Raw genomic sequence first — 19,484 nt, 5'->3', positions numbered from 1 at the left:
AGAATGTAAGAAAGATCTTAACTGGAATGTCAGCTGCATAAGAGCAGAGACCTTATCTATTTGTTCATGGCTATGTCTTCAGCACTCAGAACAGTGCTTGGGACATAATAGCTGCTCTATAAATAATGAATGAATAAATGAAAAACTGCAGCTATTAAATATTACATTGGAAAAGAAAATTTAATCACATGAAAAGATTTTCATGACATAGCAAGTGAAAAAGTGAGGATACATAACCATATATACAGGATGATCTCAGTAGTGTCTTTAAAAAAAAAAAAGTACATGAAAAGAATATACACAGAACAGGTCTCTAGAGACCTGGGTGATTTAGTGTTCTTTATCTGTATAGTCTAACTTTCTACAGTGAATGCTGCTCTTGCCTGGGTTCCTGCAGAAAACAGAGCCCGAGACCTGGGCTTGCAGGTAGCTAGTTATTTGCAGAAGTGATTCCAGAGAATAGGCATAGAGTAGTGAGAAGAGTAAAACAGGATGGAAAAACAGCTAATCCAAAGAGCACTGAGTTGGTCTTGCTGTGGGAAACTGACATTCCATCCCCCTGGGACCTTCTAAGGAGCCTTGAAGAACACACCTCAGAATTGTCCTCCCAAGAGATAAGAGTTGGAAGAAAAGAGCATTTATCGTCTGGCTCATCCTCCATTAGAGAAAGGTTAAGCCATGAGTTTTTCATAATCCATGTCCAGGTTGAGCATAAGTAAATGGATTCCCAGGGATATCCCACACCAAGGAAGCAGAGATGCCCTGGGGCAAAAAGCAAGAGGTACTCTGTGCAGCCAGCAGGAGGGACTATCAGGTCACCCATGCACAAGGCCAGCTGCTGCCGCAATGACTGAAGTAAGATGAATCAAGAGGATATGATGTTGGGCGTAAGAAGTGTCTAATGCAAGTATGTATTCTTTTTTGTAATTAAAAGACAACGTGCTACTTTTCTCCAAACGTTCATCTAACATCCTGCTCATTCTCAGTGCTTTCAATATGAATTCCAGGGGTCAAACTTGTTTTGATTATCTACTCGTGGGTCAAAATCCAAATATGGCTCTTCTGATATCTCCAGAATTTATGGACTATCTAATATTTATGACGAAAAGCAAGCTGGAAAAACTGTAAACACCTCATTATGATAGTCAAAAATCAATGTTTTCTCTTGCCTGTTTAAAAGACTTTTACAGGGACAATGTAGGCAGACTAATGAGGCCGTAAGTCACCCAGGGAAAATGAAAAAGAGACATACACTAAGAAGGAAAATACTCTTTTTGTCAGTATTGCCCACCACTCACTCCAAATATTTATGTTGATTTTATATCTCTCCAATAGAAAATTCCTGGGCCTGCATTTCCTCAAATGAAAGACAAAAATATCTTCCCTTCATAGTGACTACAAGTATGATCAAATGCCTGTAAATTTCCTAGCATCCATAAGGCACATAGTAGGCATTCAGTAAATGCTGTCTATGATCCGTATTAACATGGTCTTGACACATGGAGTCTAATCTATGGTCTGGTGTTCCAAGAGCCCCAACGTTTTCCATAGCGAGTGTTCCTTTCTAGTTCAATCTATTGAAGTTCTTTGGTTTCAGGTCTTGCTACCTTAAGCAAAAAGGAATTGAATTTGGAGGATGGCTCACAAAGTTAAAAGAGGACTAACCAGAACCTCAGAATGCCCAGAATCAGAACAGATCCAGAGATTTCATTATAAGAAGGCATGAACCACCTGCTTTCCATCTTTTGAGAGTCAAATTCCCAGAAGTTCTCGGAGTGTGGCCCCTGGACCAGCCTCACCTGTGAACTTGCTAGGAACGAAAATCCTCAGCCTAGACTACTGAGTAGGAAACTCTGGGGGATGCAACCCCAGCGATCTGTGTTTTAACAATCCCTCCAGGTGATTTTGATGCACAGTTCAGTTTGAGAACCACTATCCCCGAGGATCATCTGAATGGCCTGGTTTGGTCACATTCCTAGCCTTTGATGGAGGAGTGGGGGTTACAATCAGCTGGATTTCTGGCACCACATGAAGTGGGGACAGAGTTCCCCAAAACAGAAAAAGGAGGAAGAGGTACTGGGCTGAACTGAAAGACCTACAGGGATATCACAGGAAGGGGAACCCTGGGAATTCTCTGTCCATCACCCTCCAAACCCCAGGCTCGGATCTGCCTGAGCCCCAGAAAGATGGCTGAAGTGCCTTTATTTGTCCCCCAAGTACCTCCTGTCTCATTGTTCTCCTTAGACCAGTCACGCGCTGAACTACCGAGGAGCAAGAAGCTTTTTACTGCAGGGTCAGGTAGATCTCAAAAAAGTAGTGAGGGCGGGGGACAAGAGCAGAGACTATTCATTCGTTTGTTCTCATGTCCAAGGTAAGAGAGTTTGTCAGTTTCCCATTGCTGCTGTAACAAATTAAGTGGCTTAAAACAACACAGTTATTCTCTTACAGCTCTAGAAGCCAGAAGTCCAAAATCCATTTCACAGAGCTGAGATTGAGGAGTGGGCGGGGCCACGCTTCCTTCAGAGGCTGTAGAGGTAAATCTGTTTCCTGGCCTTTTTCAGCTCCTGGCACTGCCTTCCTCGGTTTGTAGCTCCTTCCTCCATCTTCACAGCCAGCAATGTAGCCTCTCTCTTCATTTGTCACATTATCTTCTGTCTCTGTTCCAATCTCCCTTTGCCACTCTCTTATAAGGACGTTTGTGATTGCATTGGGTCCACCTGGAAAGTGCATAATACTCTCCCCATCTCAAGAGACTTAATTTAGTCACATCTGCAAAAGCCTTTTTTTAATCATCTAAAGTAACATTCACAGGGTTCCACAGATTAATATCTTTGGGGGCCATCATTCAGCCTGCCACAGAGGGCCTTCTGTGACCACAGACTCAAATGGCCTACAGGTGACTCCAGGAAACAACACTGAGGCAAGTAGACCAGGTGTGGATTGTGGAAACTGGAGGCCCACCCAGAGTGGAAAACCAATACTCTGCTCCACCCAACTGATAGATCTTAGTCCAGATTTTCTAAAAATCAGTGTCTTGATTTTTTAAATTTGTTTATTTAAATTAGTTTCAAGTATACAGCACATTGGTTAGACATCTATATAGTTCATAAAATGATCCCCCCAATTGCTCCCTCCCTCCCTCCCCTGGTCCAACACCTAGCCATCATGTTAATACTAACTGCATTCCTTCTGCCATGCTCCCCGTCCCCATGACCAACTATCAACTACTAATTTGTACTTCTTTAACCCTTCACCCCATTCTCCCAGTCCCCCAACCACCCTTCCCTCTGTCCGTCACCAAATTGTCCTCTCTGTGAGTCTGTTTTTGATTCGTTTGTTCTTTTTGTTCCTTAGATTCCGCATGTAGGTGAAATCATATGGTATTTACCTTTCTCTGTCTAACTTATTTCACTCAGCATAATAACCTCTAGGTCCATCCATGTCGTTGCAAATGGTAGGATTTCATTTTTTTTTTAATGGCTGAGTAATATTCCGTTGTGTATATAAACCATAATTTCTTTATCCAATCGTCTGTTGATGGGCACTTAGGTTGCTTCCATATCTTGGCTATTATAAATTGTGCTGCCATGAATATTGGGATGTATAGATCTTTATGAATTATCGTTTTGGTTTTCTTTGGATAAATACCCAGAAGTGCAATTGCTGGGTCAAAAGGTATATCCATTTTTAATTTTTTGAGAAATCTCCATACTGTTTTCCATAGCAGCTGTACCAATTTGCAATCCCACTAACAATGTATGAGGGATCCCTTTTCTCTGCATCCCCGCCAACACTTGTTGTTTTTTGTGATGTTTAATTATTAGCAACAAATTCCACTTTTTGAAGAATGAAAATTTTTATTAAAAACATAAGTTGCATTCAGTAGCCTTCAAACCGAACAGATTGTTCATCTGTGAGCAATCCATGATTAGGATAAAACTCCCCTCAACATTACAATACCTCCTTAGCTCTTGTTAGTGGGGACTGGAGAATCACACCTCCTTTATGATCACTAATACCAGGAGACTAATATCAGAACTAATAGAAGGAAATGATTATGATTTCAGAGTATATTGTTGAGAAACTTTAAAACATCAGAATGACATAAATAGCCATTTGCTGTCAACAGGACCCTGAGGTATTCATCACTACGAGCATTATTGTCCTTTGTCGCTGTTTTATGTCTTTATATTAGCAAATACAAAATTCTGTGGAGAAAAAAACAACTTTGGCCTTTAACAAAAGAAAAACTGTAGCAAGAAGCATTTTGCTTGTTCTTGAGCATGTTCCCTTCACTATTTCCATTATTATTATTTTTTAATGTTGAATCGAAATAAGTGAGGTTCAGCATCAGCTGCCAGTTACAGACTTAGTCATTCAAAAGAAGGTTGTCCCATTTGGACACCGCTCCCCACCTCTCTTTCCCTCTCTGTGATCCCCACCTGCTTTTATTGAAGCCCCAGCCCCCTACGCCCGCTGCCACCTTTAACAGCCCCATCTTAGCTCCAAGGCCCTTCCCTCTGAAAGTCTTACCCTTGAGAAGGAACAGGTTTTGTCCTAGGGTGCCTTTTATTTGTCTTGAAAATTCAACTCCAGTCTGATGCTCCTCAGAAAAGCTTTGTTCAGCCACCACTGGCACAGAAGCAAGAAGCGATGGCTTTGGTCCGCAGGATGGATGCTTTCACTCCAGCTCAGGCTCTGAGACTGCAAGAACCAATTTCCTCACCTGCCTTCTTAAGAAGCAACACACCAAAGCAAGCATGAGTTTTTTTTCTGGAGCCATTCCAGATGGGACTCACGTGAAGTAAAGATATTCTTGTGGTTAGCATGACTTTGCCCCTGCCTGATGAAACAAGAAACTCAACGTTACTTTTTCCATTCCAAATCATCTCTCCCAACTTCTTTCTTTGCAACCCCAACCAAGTTTTTCCTGTCTTAGCAAATGACACCACTGTCCTGATGCGTCAGCCAGGAACCTGGTTCTCCCTCTCTTTCGTCCCACATCACCAAGTCCTGACGACCCTTCTTTCACCATATATCTTGATTCTGTTGGTTTCTCTCCAGCTCTCCTGCCACCATCCTAGCCCAAGTGGGGTTACCAGATAAAAGTACAGATGCCCAGTTAAATTGGAATTTCAGATAGACAATTATGGTTTTTTTTTTAGTATAAGTATACCCATGCAAAATTTGATCTTCGGACAAGCAAAGAATAACTCTTTTAGGATAAGTATGTCCTTGGCAATATGTGGGACATACTTGTACTAAAAAAAAAAAAATTATTTGCATGTCAGAAATTCAAATTTAACTAGGTATCCTGTATTTTTATTTGCTAAATCGGGCAGCCCGAAGTCCAAGGCACCATCACTGCATCTGGACCACTGTATTAACTCCTCCCGGGTCTCCCTCCCTCCACTCTTGTTCCAATCACACAGCTGCCAAAGAGCGCTTGAAGAAGTAAAGCAGATCAGGACACTCCCCTATTTTAAAACCTCAAGGTGCCACCACCGTTCTTGAAATAACAAACAAAATCATTGTTAAAAACAGCTTTATTCAGACACGATTCACTTTCTATACAGTTTCTTCATTTGAAGTGTACAACTCAGTGGCTTTTAAAATACTCACAGAGACGTGCAACCATCGCCACATTTCAGAACATTTTTACCACCCCAGAAAGGATCCCAACTCCCTTTGGCCATCACCCCTAACTCTCCCCTAGGCAACCAATGTTCTACTTTCTGTCTCTATAACTTTCTATGTTCTGGACATTTTATATACTAAATGGAATCATATAGTATGTGGTTGTTTGTGACTGGCTTCTTTCACTTAGCAAAGTGTTTTCAAGGTTCATCCATGTTATATAATGTATCAGCACTTCATTCCTTTTTCTGACTGAATAATATTCTACTGTATGGACAGACCACATTTTGTTTTTTCATTCATTCCCCCGATGGGACATTTGGGTTGTTTCCACCTTTTGGTGATTGTGAATAACAGTGCAATGAACATTCATGTATAGGTTTTTGTGTAACCAGATGTTTTCATTTCTCTTGGGTATATACTTAGGAATAGAATTGCTGGATTAAATCATTTTCAATCACGTTTAATCATTCGAGGAACTGCTATACTATTTCTCCAAAGTGGCTGTACCGCTTGACATCCCCACCGGCAGTGCATGGGAATTCAGTGATACACTTTCCTAGTCAAACCTATCTGTGGTCTGAAGAAGCTAAGTCCTTTCCACCTCAAGGACTTCTGCACACACTTCCCTCTTCCTAAAACATTCTGTCTGCATCACTCCTCAATATATCCGCCCCACCTTCACTCTTCAGCTCTTAGCTGAAACGTGACCTCCTCAGATAAGCCATCCCTGAGCACCTTATCTAGGTAATGTGTCCACACACAATTTTCTACATCACCGAAATCGACTCTTACCTTAATGGGTGAATTGTTTTCTTTATTATTTATTTGCGTGTCTCCCCCATTAGAACAGAGGCTCCCTGAGGGTGGGAACCACATCTACCTTGTTCATCCTGTGTTCTCAGCCCCTAGCACAGAGTCTGGTTCCTAGCATGTACTCAGTAATTGTTGGTTGAATGAATAAATGAATGAATTAATAAACAAACTAATCCATGAACGACGGAGCTGAGAGAGGGCACAAGGTATTTCTAATGTTTGTGTCCACACATGATAAGTGCTCAATAAATATTTCTGTTGTTGATGAAGCTGCAAGTAATAAGGATATGCACAACTACACACACACACAGAGTAGCAAAGAGAAAGATAAACTCACTCCTTTAAGAAAGAAGCGAGGGATGTCACTTGTAGGTCTCATAAATCTCAACACAAGTGCCCGTGCAGGAGATAGAGAGAGCAGCTTGGTCTTTTCCACTTTGCAATCTGCTGATGACAAGTCTCTTCTCCTTTCTGTTTCAGTAGAAAAATCACTCTGAGCACTTTGGAACTCTAATTACAGGTGGCACAGAAATGGAAGAAAAATAGGAAATCAAACATCTGAGCCAATAAGTTGTGATTTACACGGACACTTAATAGCAGGAAAGTGCCCCTCAAAATTATCTCAAGCACTTTGCAGATGGACATCAGGGGAGCTGTCGTGAGGATGAAGTCAGGGATGTCTGTAATATGCCAGAGTTCTCCGGAGACGTGTCAGTGTTGTGAATCTTAATGTCCATTTTCACAAGATGTCTCCAAGATCAATGCCACGTTAAGACCTTCTGAAATCGGACTCTAGGCCACCGCCGTAGCCTGATCTCTCAACAACTTCACCTCCTCACCACTCGCTGTAATCATCTCAACCTCTTATAGCTTTCCACCCTATCATGCTCTCTCTTCCTTGGAACTCTCATCCCTTCTCGCCTGCACTTGCCTAACTCCTACCAGGTTTTATTTTAGAGGTCACCTCCTCCAAGAAGCCTTCCCTCCCTTCCTCCTTCTCCAGACTGGGTTCAGATTGACTTCTGGTTCTGCATGTAAAGAGCCTGAAAGTCTCCCACTCCATCCTAACAAGTAAAAAGCTGAACAGATTGAAAAATCAGCAATCCTTCTTGAGTCTGTAAGAGAGGTGAGGACACACCAGGCAAACCACTGCTCTCAAGACTGGAGGAACAGACAGGTGAATACAGAGTCTCAGCTTACCGGAGCAGAAACTCACAAGTGCAAACCACTGCAGGAACCAGCGCCAATTGTTACCAATTGTCCAAAAATAATAACAACATATTCAATTATGTATGCTTATATATATATTTTTTATGCAAGTACAAATATGCATAAGAATGCTTATATATAAGTGAAGTGAATGACAATGACATGAAGAATGGGAGGGAGGACTTCGAATTATTTTGTTATTATAAAGTGCTCACACTACCTGCGAAGTTGTATACTGTTATTTAAAAGCAGACTGGGGTTCGTTGTAAATGTATATTGCAAACTCTAAGGCAACCACTAAAAAAAAGTTAAAAAAAAATATATAACTGATATACTAAGAAAGGAGGTAAAATGGAGACATATAAAATGATCAGTTAAAACCACAAAAGGCAGAAAAGGAGTAGAAGACAGAAATAGGAAGAAAGGACAAGGATGACAAATAAAAATAGTAACAAAAACAGTAGACATTGATCCAACGATATCAATAATCACTTTGAACTTTAATGGTCTAAATGCACCAAAATAAAAAAAAAAAAAGTTTGTCAGAGTGGATTAGAAAAACAAAACCCCAAACATATGTTGTCTACAAGAAACCCATTTTAAATATAAAGACACACATAGATTAAAAGTAAATGGATGGAGAAAAAATATACCATGCTAACATTAATCAAAAGAAAACAGGGGTAGCTATATTAATTTCAGACAGAGCAGACGTCTGAGCAAGAAAATGATCAGGGATACAGAGGGCATTACATAATGATAAAGGAGTCAATTCACCATGGAGACATAACAATCCTTAACTTGGATGTGCCTAACAACAGAGCATCAAATCATGTGAGGCAAAAACTGATAGAATAGCAAGGAGAAATAGATGAATCCACTGTCATAGTCGGAGACTTCAACACCCTTCTATCAGAAATGGACAGATCTGGCAGGCAGAAAATCAGTAAGGACAGAGTTGAACTCAACAACACCATCAATCAACTGGATGTAATGAACTCCTGTAGACTACTTCGTCCAACAACAGCATAATACATATTCTTCTCAGGCTCACATGGAATATTTACCAAGACAGACCACACTCTGGCCCAAAAAACACAGCTTAAAAATTTAAAAGAATAGAAATAATATTGTGTTCTCAGATCACAATAGAATTGAAGTACAAATCAATAACAAAGATAATTGGAAAAAAATCCCCAAATACGTGGAGATTAAACAATACACTTCTAAATAACACATGAAGAAATCTCAAGAGAAATTTAAAAATAATTTTTACTAAATAAAAATGAAGACACAACTTGTCTAAATTTGTGGGATGCAGGGAAAACAGTGCCTACAGGGAAATTTATAGCATTAAATGCACATGTTAGAAAAGAAAGTTCTAAAATCAATCATCTGAATTTCCACCTTAGGAAACTAGAATAAGAAGAACAAGTTCAACACAAGCAGAAGAAAAATAGTTAATTGGAGTAGTAATCAGTAAAATTGAAACCAGGAAATCAAAAGCTGAATCTTTGAAAAAGATCAATAAAATTGATAAGCCTCACGCCGGGCAAAGAAAAAGAGAGGATATAAATTACTAATATCAGAAATAGAAGAAGACACTACTGCAGATCCTGTGGACATTAAAAGGATAATAAGGGATTACTGCGCACAACTCTGCCCACAAATTTGATAACCTATTAGATGCAACAGACCAATGCCTTTAAAGATAAAATCTGCCAAAAATCACACAAGAAGAGACAAACAATCTGGATAGGCTTATATCTATTAAAGAAATTGAGTCTATCATGAATAACCATCCAAAACCAAAAGCACCAGCCCAGATGGGTTTACTGGTGAATTTTACCATTCAAGGAATAAATTATACCAATTCTCTATAATCTCTTTCAGAGGCTAGAAGCAGATGGAATACTTCCTAACTCATCCTATGAAGCCAGCGTTACCCTAATACCCAAATCAGAAAAAGAAATTACCAGAAAAAAAAAAACCACACATATGCAAAAAGTCTAAACAAAATATTAGCAGGTCAAATCCAACAATGCATATAAAAATTGTACACCATGACCAAATGGGATTTAACCCAGGTATGCAAGGCTAGTTCAACACTCAAAAATCAATTAATGTAATTCATCCCATCAACAGGCTAAAAAAATTACACGGTCTTATCAATAGATGTAGAAAAAGCATTTGACAAAATCCAGCACCCATTCATGAAAACTCTCAGAAAACTAGGACTAGAGGGGAACTTCCTCAACTTGCTAAAAAATAAATACGAAAAATGTACAGCTAATATCGTACTTAATGGTGAGAAACTAGAAGCTTTTCCACTAAAATCAGGAAGAAGGTAAAGAGGTCTCCTCTTACTACTTCTTTTCAACATCATACTGGAAGATTTTTAGGTTGAAAGAAATAGAAATCCAACTTAAAATGACTTTAGCTAAAAAGAAAATTTATTTTTGCTCTGGGAGGTCAAGAGTAGAAGTCAACTCAGGTTCTCAAACAAGGCTTTTCAGACGGCTCTTGCTGGTGTTTCTCTTTCTCCTTCTCTTCCTCCCTCCCTTGCCTCCCCTCCTCCGTGTCACTTGGTTTCTGTGACCCCTGCTTTTCTCATTGGCAAGATATTAAAGATAATCTAGACCAATGAGCGCCAGAAGCACAGAGTGCTGGGCCCCACCCCAGAGTCTGACTGAGTAGGTCTGAGTGAAGCCCAAGAATTTACACTTCCAACAAATTCTCATACGATCCTGATGCTGCTGGTCCAGGGCCCCACACTTTGAGATGATTTTCTGGGGACTTTTCAAATCTGAAATTGTATGGATCTAAAAGTTGTGGGAATAAGGAAAAGATTAACAATAAGGATAGGTTTTCAGATTTGGAATCATGATCACGGGAGTTTGCTGGCAATTTTTAAATTGTGCTAAAATATATATAACAGAATTTACCATCTTAACCACTTTTAAGTGTACAATTCAGGGGCATTAAGTACATTCACATTGTTGTGCAACCATCACCACTGTCCATCTCTACAGCTTTTTCATCATCCGAAACTGAAACGCTGTGCCAATGAAACACTAACTTCTCATCGCCCCTCCTCACAGCCCCTGACAACCACCATTCTAGTGTCTGGATGAATTTGACAGCCCTAGGTCCCTCATATAAGTGGAATGATACAGCATTTGTCCTTTCGTGTCTGGCTTATTTAACTTAACTCAGTGTTTTCAAGATTCATCTATGTTGTAGATTGTGTCAGAATTTCCTTCTTTTTTTAAGGCTACATAATATTCCATTGTATGGCTAGGCCGTATTTTGTTTATGCAGTCATGTGTCGATAGCATAGTTGTGTTTTGACTTAGATGTCAGGACTTTTCATGTGAATAAAGATGGAAGACCTAAGATGGTTATCGTCGTGGTTATCGTAGGGTATCCCGGGAAGCCAGCCTGAGACGGAGACTGGCATTCAGGAGATATATTAGGGACACCCTTGAGATCGCCACCTATGGAAGGGAGGAGAAGGAAGCAGGACCGGGCACAGGCCAAAGCTGAGCTATGATGTGGTCCCTGTGACAGGAGGCGTTGCATCTTAGAGTTGTCTCAAATGCTGGCAAAGCGATCTGGCCTCTATACCCACATGTTGATGAGTCAGTGGATGTGAACTGCCCCTGGAAGGAAATACACTCAGTTTCTTCAACTGAGACCATCCCCACAGGGGACTAACAGCTGAGGGCAGTCTTCCCGCAACACTTATAGCACCTGGAGGAATATATCCTTCCTTCCTGAAGGGAACTGTGTTCCAAACTTGGCTGCTCATTGGAATTACCTTGGGGTCTGTAAAAGCTACTGCTGTCTGGCTCCCATCCCAGACATTCTGATTTAATTGGTCTGGGGTGTGTCCTGAGTCTCAAGATTTTAAAAAGCTCCCCAGGTACAGCAAAAATTGAGAATCACTGCTGAGAAGTTCCGAGAAGTGCATCACAGTGCATGCCAGAGTTACTCCATTGTATTTCACCAACCGTTCTTTTCTATGCATCTCTCCTCTCTCCACTTTGTAGTAGAATCTCTTACTGTTTTATCTTTGGAGAGGAGCTCTGGGAACATATACTCTGGACCATATACTTGCTAATCCATTGCATATTAGTCAGTGTTCAGCTGTAGGGACAGACTCCCTTCTAAGAAGAAAAAATATGATCACACCGGAATAAGTTGCTTGCAGGCTTATTGAGAGGGCTGAAGAGATAGACCTGAGGCTGAGCTCTTAGGAAGAACCCTGAGGCCTTGCTTTTGCAGGAAGCAGGAAGCAGGAAGCTGGCTACACGTCCATCTCCAACTAACTCCGTAAGCCAGGGGTTCATAATGGCCCACCATGGGTCAGCTGCCCATCTCTGTGACCAAGGAATGCAGAGGCTCCTAAGACTGGAGCCTCTATCAGCACCACAGGATCAAAGGAGGGGGAGAAATTCTCAAAAAGCAGAGGGCGAATGCTGGGCAGGTACAAATGAGCCACAAAAAGATACAAGACACTGTAATAGCCAGGGAAACCAGTGAAGTCTGAGATTTCCTTATTTGTGTACTTTACCTCAAAGTAAAGATGGAAAAATGCAGAGATGGCACATAAAGCCAACCTTCATTATTAAAAACCTTGTCATCAAATTTCTGAAACTGAAATATGTGGAAAATGAGTTTCAACTCCTAGTAAGTGCATGTGTATCTCCCCAAAGTCCCTTTTGTCAACTGCCCCATTGCTATTTCTACCTCCAACTCCCAGAGGAAAAGGCAAAGCCACTATCAAGAATTTTATGTGTATCCTTCCATCTATTTTGAAGACACACAAGTGAGTGTGTCCATGAATAATTTATAACATTGTTTCATATGTATTTCAGATTTATACACACGGTATCAAACTGCACAAATGCCTTTTTTTAACTCAAGATTGTTTCTGAAATCTGTTTATAGACGTAGTTCATGCCTCGTAATTCCTTACAGTATTCCATAGTACAAATATACCACATTTTATTTATCCACTCTCCTCTTGAGGGGCATTTTTTTTTTTGCTTCCTAATTAATTTTGGCAAACAATACTGCAGTGAACATCTCTGAGAGTCCCTGGGATACTTTCTCTAAAGCAGCAGATACTGTCATTTGTTCCTTCTCCCTTACCAACAAAACCCTGATTTTGTGTGGATAGCTTTGGGCGCATTCTCAAAGAATAAATCATAATTCACCTAAGGCAAAAAGTTTCCATAAAGGGCAAGACAGTAAATAATTTAGCCTTTCAACCATGCAATTTTTGTCACAAGCGTTCAGTTCTCCTGTTACAGTGTAAAAAACACACCCAGATGATGCATAAATGTATGGGTGTGTGTTCCAATAAAACTTTATTTACATAAATAGGTGGATTCACCAAAGAAGATATACAGACAGCAAATAAGCACATGAAAAGATGTTCAACATCATTAGCCTTTAGGCAAAAGCAAATTAAACTACAATGAGATATCTACATACCTGTCGAATGGCTAAAATAATAATAATAATAATAAATAGTGTCAATACCAAATGCTGGAGAGGATGCAGGAAAACTGGGATCACACATCCATTGCTGGTGAGAGTGTAAAATGGTACAGCCACTCTGGAAGACAGTTTGGCAGGTTCTTAGAAAACTACACATGTGACTACCACATGATCCAACAATTGCATTTTTCTAAAAAGGGGCAGACAGTATGATTTTAGCCTTTGCGGCCCATACCGTTTCTGTTGCAACTCTGCTGTTGTAGCACAAAAGCAGCCAGAGATAGATAATACGTTAATGAGTGATGGTGACTGCGTACCCATAAGATTATTACAAAAACAGGCAGTGCACCAGACTGGTTCACACACCATAGCTTCCTAGTCCCTGCTCTGGACTTATTGTCAAGAAAATAATAAAAATCCTTATGATTTAAGTCTCTACCAGTGGGATTGTCTGTTCCTTGTGCCAAATGCATACTAACTGGTATATCCAGGGCACAGTTTCTCACACTTGGTGCTGTTGACATTGTGGGCCAAAGAATTCTTTGTTGTCTGTGCATTATAGGATGTTAAGCAGCATCTCTAGCTTCTTCCCGTTGGAGGCTTAATCGCACCCTTCGATTTTGACAAGCAAAGGTCTCCTGGGGAGCAACTGTCCCTTGTTGAGTCCCTATTGACTGATCTGGAGTCAACAGCTAGAAATGGAATCACCGGGTCATAGGCCATGTGCATTTTCTGTTTTTCCAGGTCTGCCAAATTGTTCTTCAGCATTTATCCTCATTTACCCTCTCATCAGTATAATTTCAAGCCTAGTGATTCACTTGTTTAAACTAAGCTCAGTTGCCTCCAATAAAGTGAATATTGCCTGAGCAAAGGACAATATGTCTGAATTTTCACAGCGGGAGTGCAGGTTTAATCAACCCTGTCTCTTGCGTCTCCAGTAATCAAGGCATTAGGTTTTATTTAAGTGAGGTTTACCCTTTACACTTAAAGTATTGATGAGACTATAATTATGGGGTGGTTAATTTTTTTCCCTCCCCTGCTGTGGACATTTGTCTGCTGTTCCCTCTTTACTTACAACAAAAAGATCCTTAAGGGAGAGGTATCAAATGAATAATTAGGAGATCCCTGGAGAGGGAGTTACCCCATCTTTTCAGGTATCAGAGGGTGAAATAGGATAAATGTGAGAGATGAGAGCTGTCCTGCTCTGAGTCTATTGAATGAAAGGGACTATCCTGGGAATAACTGTGATGTAATTGAATATTGAACTCACTGAAACCCGAATCCTCTTGTTTTCCCAGTGGCTTTAGGTCAGGGTCCCTGTTCTGTTTCTTAAGTGGATGCTTAATAATCCCGATATGTCAACAAGGACCATAACTAACATTTATTGAGTGCCGAGCACTTTGCTAAACACTTGATGCAGTCTCTCTTTTCATCCTTACCACAACGCAAGGAAGTAATACGGTTATTACTCCCATTTTACAGATGGGAAAGCGGAGGCTCAGAGAGGTGAAAAATATGCCCAAACCTAGGTCTCTCTGGCTTGGAGTGTCCAACCACTCTGCTACAACTTCAATTCAAGAGCTCCGTTGTTCACTAAGCTGACTCCTGGCATTGAATCTGGCCCTGGCATCAATACATGGCTTTGGGAAACACAGCTGTTTGGAGGAGGCAACACTGTTCACTCATTTGCCACTTCACCAAGCCATACGAATTAAAACACCATAAGGTAAGGCTCACTCGCTCTCAGATACCAGGATAGGTAATTATCGTTTTAATTAAAGAAAAGAAATCCACCCCCCACCCCCACCTTCCTGCTCAAAACACTTGAGTATTGATTTCTGTAGGAGGTAAAGAAATGATCTGGGACAAGAAAATTTTTTTGTGTTACTGATTATAACAATTCTATGTGCATCACTGTGTATGTCTGAAAGACAGAAAGACAAATCAGGATACTCACCATTCATTCATTCACTCATTCATTCATTGAGTCTTCCTTTCAATAAATATTTACTGAATACCTGTTGTGTGCTCTGCTCAATTGTGAGCACTGGGGTACCACAGGAAGCCTTTGTGGGCTAGAAAAATCTGTCTTATGTCTTCACTCTATGAGAGAGAGGTTGTGCATCCTTGCAACTGGTAAGGAAAGTTTTCTCTGAATAAAGGTATTAACTGGATTTCATGAACTGTTTCTCAAAATAAGGCCCTAAAACAACTCCTTCCTTAGAGGTCTCCAACAGGGCACAGAAGAGGAAGAAGGGGGACAGGTGAACAGTCCTAGAACTCAGCACTTCTCAAGAACCCAGAAAGCACATGCTGGCTGTCAAAGCAGCCACAGTCTGGTGAATAGCTGCTTCTAACATCCATTTTAGGACAGTCTTTCCCTCTTATTGCCTCTGTATTCATTTGCTAAGGTCGCCATAACCAACTGCCACAGACTGAGTGGCTTAAATAACAGAAAGTTATTTTTTCACAATTCTGGAAGCCAGAAATCTGAGATCCAGGAGCTGGCAGGGTTAGTTTTTCCTAAGGCCTCCCTCTTGGCTTGCAGATGGCCACCTTCTTAATGCCCTTTTCTTCCTTTTTTAAAATAAGGACACCAGTCTTATTGGATTAGGGCCTCATGCTAATGACCTTATCTTAACTTAATTAAGACTTCCACAAAGGAATTTGGGGGAGGGAGCCACAGTTCAGCCTCCCTCCCTCTTCCCAAGTCCCCAATGGTGACATAATACTAACGAGCACAAACTCTGGGGTCAGACAGCTGTATGACCTTGGATTAAAGTATTTAAAGCTCTGCCTCAGTTTGGACATCCATAATATAGGACTAGTAATAGTCCATGTACCATGACATAGAGTTATTATCAGGGTTAAATGAGTTAATATATCCGAGGCACTTAGAACAGTGCCTAGCATAGAGTAAGCACTATATGTGTTTATTAAATTAAGCATTAAAATTGAAAAAAAAAAACCTCATTTTGTTCTACAGTGTTAGGAGAGCATTATGTTGTTACTCTCCCAAAGCATTTGCTTCTTCTGGATGATACTTAACAGTGACAGAATCGCCAATTCACAATAGGAGAACCATGCCCTCCAACATTCTTCAAAGCACGCTATTTAGCAACTACATGATCGACTTTAAAATATTAACAGTAGCCGACATTTATTAAATGCTAAAGACGTGCTGGACACTGCACTAAGGGCTTTACCGGTATAATCTCTTTTAACTCTGAGGTCGCTACCGTTATTATTCCCACTCTACAGCCGAGGAAATGGAGGCTCCAAAAAGCCTCGTCTCCAGGCCACGTTCCCCAAGGAGCGAATGGTGGGAGAGGCCAAAACAGCTCCAGTGTACGCCCTTTAGAGACTTAGACGTGGTGTGGTGCCGGTGGTGGGGGGCAGGTCTTTCCCTTTCCCCCACTTTTCCATCACCCCCTTCTCTTCTCCCTCTGATGAATGACACGTCCCCATGGCCAAGGCTGCACTCTCTTGGCTACAGTAAACATCCAAGTGGCTGGGACCCGACCCAGCGCCACCTCGTGAGCCCAGCACTTGGAGGGGCAGGCTTCCAAACAGGGTAATAATCGTCCCATTAAAATTAATGTCCATGAAGTGAGCCGTTAAAAGCGTGCAGATTAAAAAAAGGGGGGTGGGGCGGAGGGAATTGTTCAATTTAAATCCAAAGGGCTTTTTAAATAGACACTGTATCTTCGTTCTTGGAACGCTACACCGGGCAATGGATCAGGTCCCCTCTGCAAAGACTAGGGGGGATTAAGGAGGTGAGTCTCAAGAGGATGGGAAAGTGGTTCTAGCCAGAAGCACAGAGAACCAAGGTTTATCCAGGGCCCACTGCATGCCAGGTGCTTGGCACACATTTCTCTCATTTAATCTCTGCCCTGATCCTGGGAAGGAGGTATTATTATTCCCAGATTACAGGGGGCAGTATGAAACCGGGGTTAAGAGCTCAGAGCCTGTGGCTGACTGCCCTATTTAGATCCAGATTGATTCTTCACTAACTCTGTGAGTTTAGGCGAGAGGCCTAGCCTCCCGGTGCCTCAGTTTCCTCATCTTTACAATAGGATAGTAATAGTGCCCCCCTCCAATTGCTGGGAGATTTACTTTTAGGCAGCTAGGCAGGGCCCTTAGCCCAGTAACCTACACAGAAGGCACTCAGTAAGTACTGACCGTGATTAAGGGTAAGAGGATGGGGCTGGGAGACAGTGGCCTTTCTGTCGCCATCTGAGCCCTGACCATGCTAAAGGTCAAGGGGAAATCTCTGCTCATAGTAAATCCAGACCCAAACTAAGTTCACTCTTTTGAAGAATCTTTTCCGAATGACCAAAGGACTCACAGGCCTGGGCAGCACTGCCGGTAATAAGCAGAGAATCAAAGATTCCTCATCAGCTCCCAGATCTCCAGCTTGGAGCCACCGCTGGGCTCCTTCAGTTTTCCGAATCCCAAAGTAATCGGAATCCCAAAGGACTTGAGATCGGAGAAGGTCTCATTCTCCCCCAAAGAATCCTGAGAGACCCGTCGTCGCCAACTTCACTAGCTGAGACAACTCCACACTTTATTACAGTCTGTAGGGACATAGGGCCATAGGTTTGGAAAGAGGCTGAAGTCCCCACCCTTTCCCTCTGCCGACCCCTTAGGGTCTCCAATACACATTAAATCGAGATCGCTGCTAGAAACTGTAACTCTGGCGGCAAAAAAAAATATATATATATATATTCACAAAAGAAGCAGACAAAATAAGTTTTCTTCTAGAAAGCCCCTAGTGAGAGTCTTTCGGGTGCAAGTGCGATGCGCAGCGAACCCGTGCCTCCTCGCCCCCTGAGGGCTAAGAGTCGACCCCTCCAACCCCCACCCTGCCTCCATCAAGGTTTCTAGCGACGCTGGGGGCGCTTTGGGTCTGGCCGCCAGGTGCCGAGGAGGGTGGGGGCATGTGTCCTGTGTGTTCCAATCCGAAGCCTACAGGTGCCGAGTCAGACCCGAAAGTAGGCAGGTTGGGATGAATCTGGCCCTCTCATACGATTTTGAACCAACCCACCTCCCGCAAACAAAACAATAGCCTCGGAGTATCTTTGAATAACGCAGTCGAATTCGATATCGGCCTTATCCAAAACAGCGAGCAAGCCTGCTTCCCTGGCCAAATCGCAACTGGAGCTGAATTCAAGAAAAAGGGAAGGAGAAAACCTTTTCTGGCGCTCCACGCCTCCGCGGGGGTCCCCTGCGAACCCCCCCAAGTCCGGGACCTCCACGACGAGGCGCCTGGTCGTGCCCGAGCGCGCTGCTCTCCTCCGCTCCCAAACCGCGCGCCCCCTCGCTGCCGGCGCCGCTAGGGTTAAAAGTTACCTCTCGGTTTCTTCTGCCTGCAGCCCCCCCCGGGGCCGGATGATAACCCCCCTCCGCCCCTCCCCGCCCCTCCACCATGCGACACTGAATTAATAATAGCGCCGTCAGCACAACAAACGCACAACACAAGGAGAAACTTGGTGTCCAGGGGAGGTCCCCGGCGACTGCAGCGCGGCGGAGGCAGGCGCAGAGGCCGGAGGGAGAGGAGGCGAGGGGCGGCCCGAGCGCGGGGAGGGAGCGAGGCGAGCGGTCATGTGCCCGTGCCCCCTGCACCGCGGCCGCGGCCCCCCGGCCGTGTGCGCCTGCAGCGCGGGCCGCCTGGGTCTGCGCTCGTCCGCCGCGCAGCTCACCGCCGCCCGGCTCAAGGCGCTCGGCGACGAGCTGCACCAGCGCACCATGTGGCGGCGCCGCGCGCGGAGCCGAAGGGCGCCGGCGCCCGGCGCGCTCCCCACCTACTGGCCCTGGCTGTGCGCGGCCGCGCAGGTGGCGGCGCTGGCGGCCTGGCTGCTCGGCAGGCGGAACTTGTAGGAACGCGAGGCTTCTTGGTGGGGCCGGAGCCGAGACCCAGCCGGAGCAAGCAACAGGTACGCGAGCCAGCCAGCGAGAGCCAGGGCGCGGCAGCTGGGGACTGGAGACGCGGGGCTGGCCTGGGAGCGGGAGCGCGGCAAGTTTGGCTTTCTTCCCTTGCCATCTTCTTCTGCTGCTCCCTTCTCTCGCAAGAATCTCCGTGCCCCTCCTACCCAGTCCCCATCTCTCCCTCCAAGGGTCGGGTCCACCGTTTCCGACCCCTTCTCTCCTTAAGCGCATCTTGCCACTCTCTCCAGCGGGGTAGCTTTGGGAGGACTTCGGCGTTCACAAACCCCACAAGCCCCTCAAGTAAACACACAAGTAAAAAAGTGTGCTTGCTGTGACAACGAAGTCACAAGCCACGCCAAATAATTACAATTTATCGCTATTTCAAA

The 19,484-nt window shown here is 43.1% G+C and overlaps 1 protein-coding gene across 15 annotated transcripts in view; it reads left to right on the top strand.

Annotated features, from left to right (window-relative positions):
* The window catches only part of HRK (harakiri, BCL2 interacting protein), a 34,955-nt gene that overhangs the window by 1,110 nt on the left and 14,361 nt on the right, over positions 1-19,484 (top strand). The window contains exons 2-5 of one of the 15 annotated variants that reach the window (XR_005653965.1): positions 705-907; positions 1,598-2,371; positions 2,449-2,534; positions 14,653-14,896. Coding sequence is in view for 1 of the 15 variants with exons in the window: in XM_039868254.1 (XP_039724188.1) it covers positions 18,775-19,050 (276 nt within the window). In the remaining 14 variants the exon portion in view is untranslated. Of the gene's footprint in view, positions 1-704; positions 908-1,597; positions 2,372-2,448; positions 2,535-2,811; positions 3,113-4,067; positions 6,623-6,933; positions 7,886-14,652; positions 14,897-16,156; positions 16,362-18,652; positions 19,107-19,484 lie in introns of those variants that run through there. The other 14 variants (XR_005653966.1, XR_005653972.1, XR_005653967.1 and 11 more) reach the window with 14 other exon arrangements.

The sequence above is a fragment of the Pteropus medius genome, unplaced genomic scaffold, assembly GCF_902729225.1.
Source record: "Pteropus medius unplaced genomic scaffold, Ma_sr-lr_union100, whole genome shotgun sequence".
NCBI lineage: Eukaryota > Metazoa > Chordata > Mammalia > Chiroptera > Pteropodidae > Pteropus > Pteropus medius.
The sequence above is the reverse complement of the archived record's forward strand: the minus strand, read 5'-3'. Positions and strand labels throughout refer to the sequence as shown.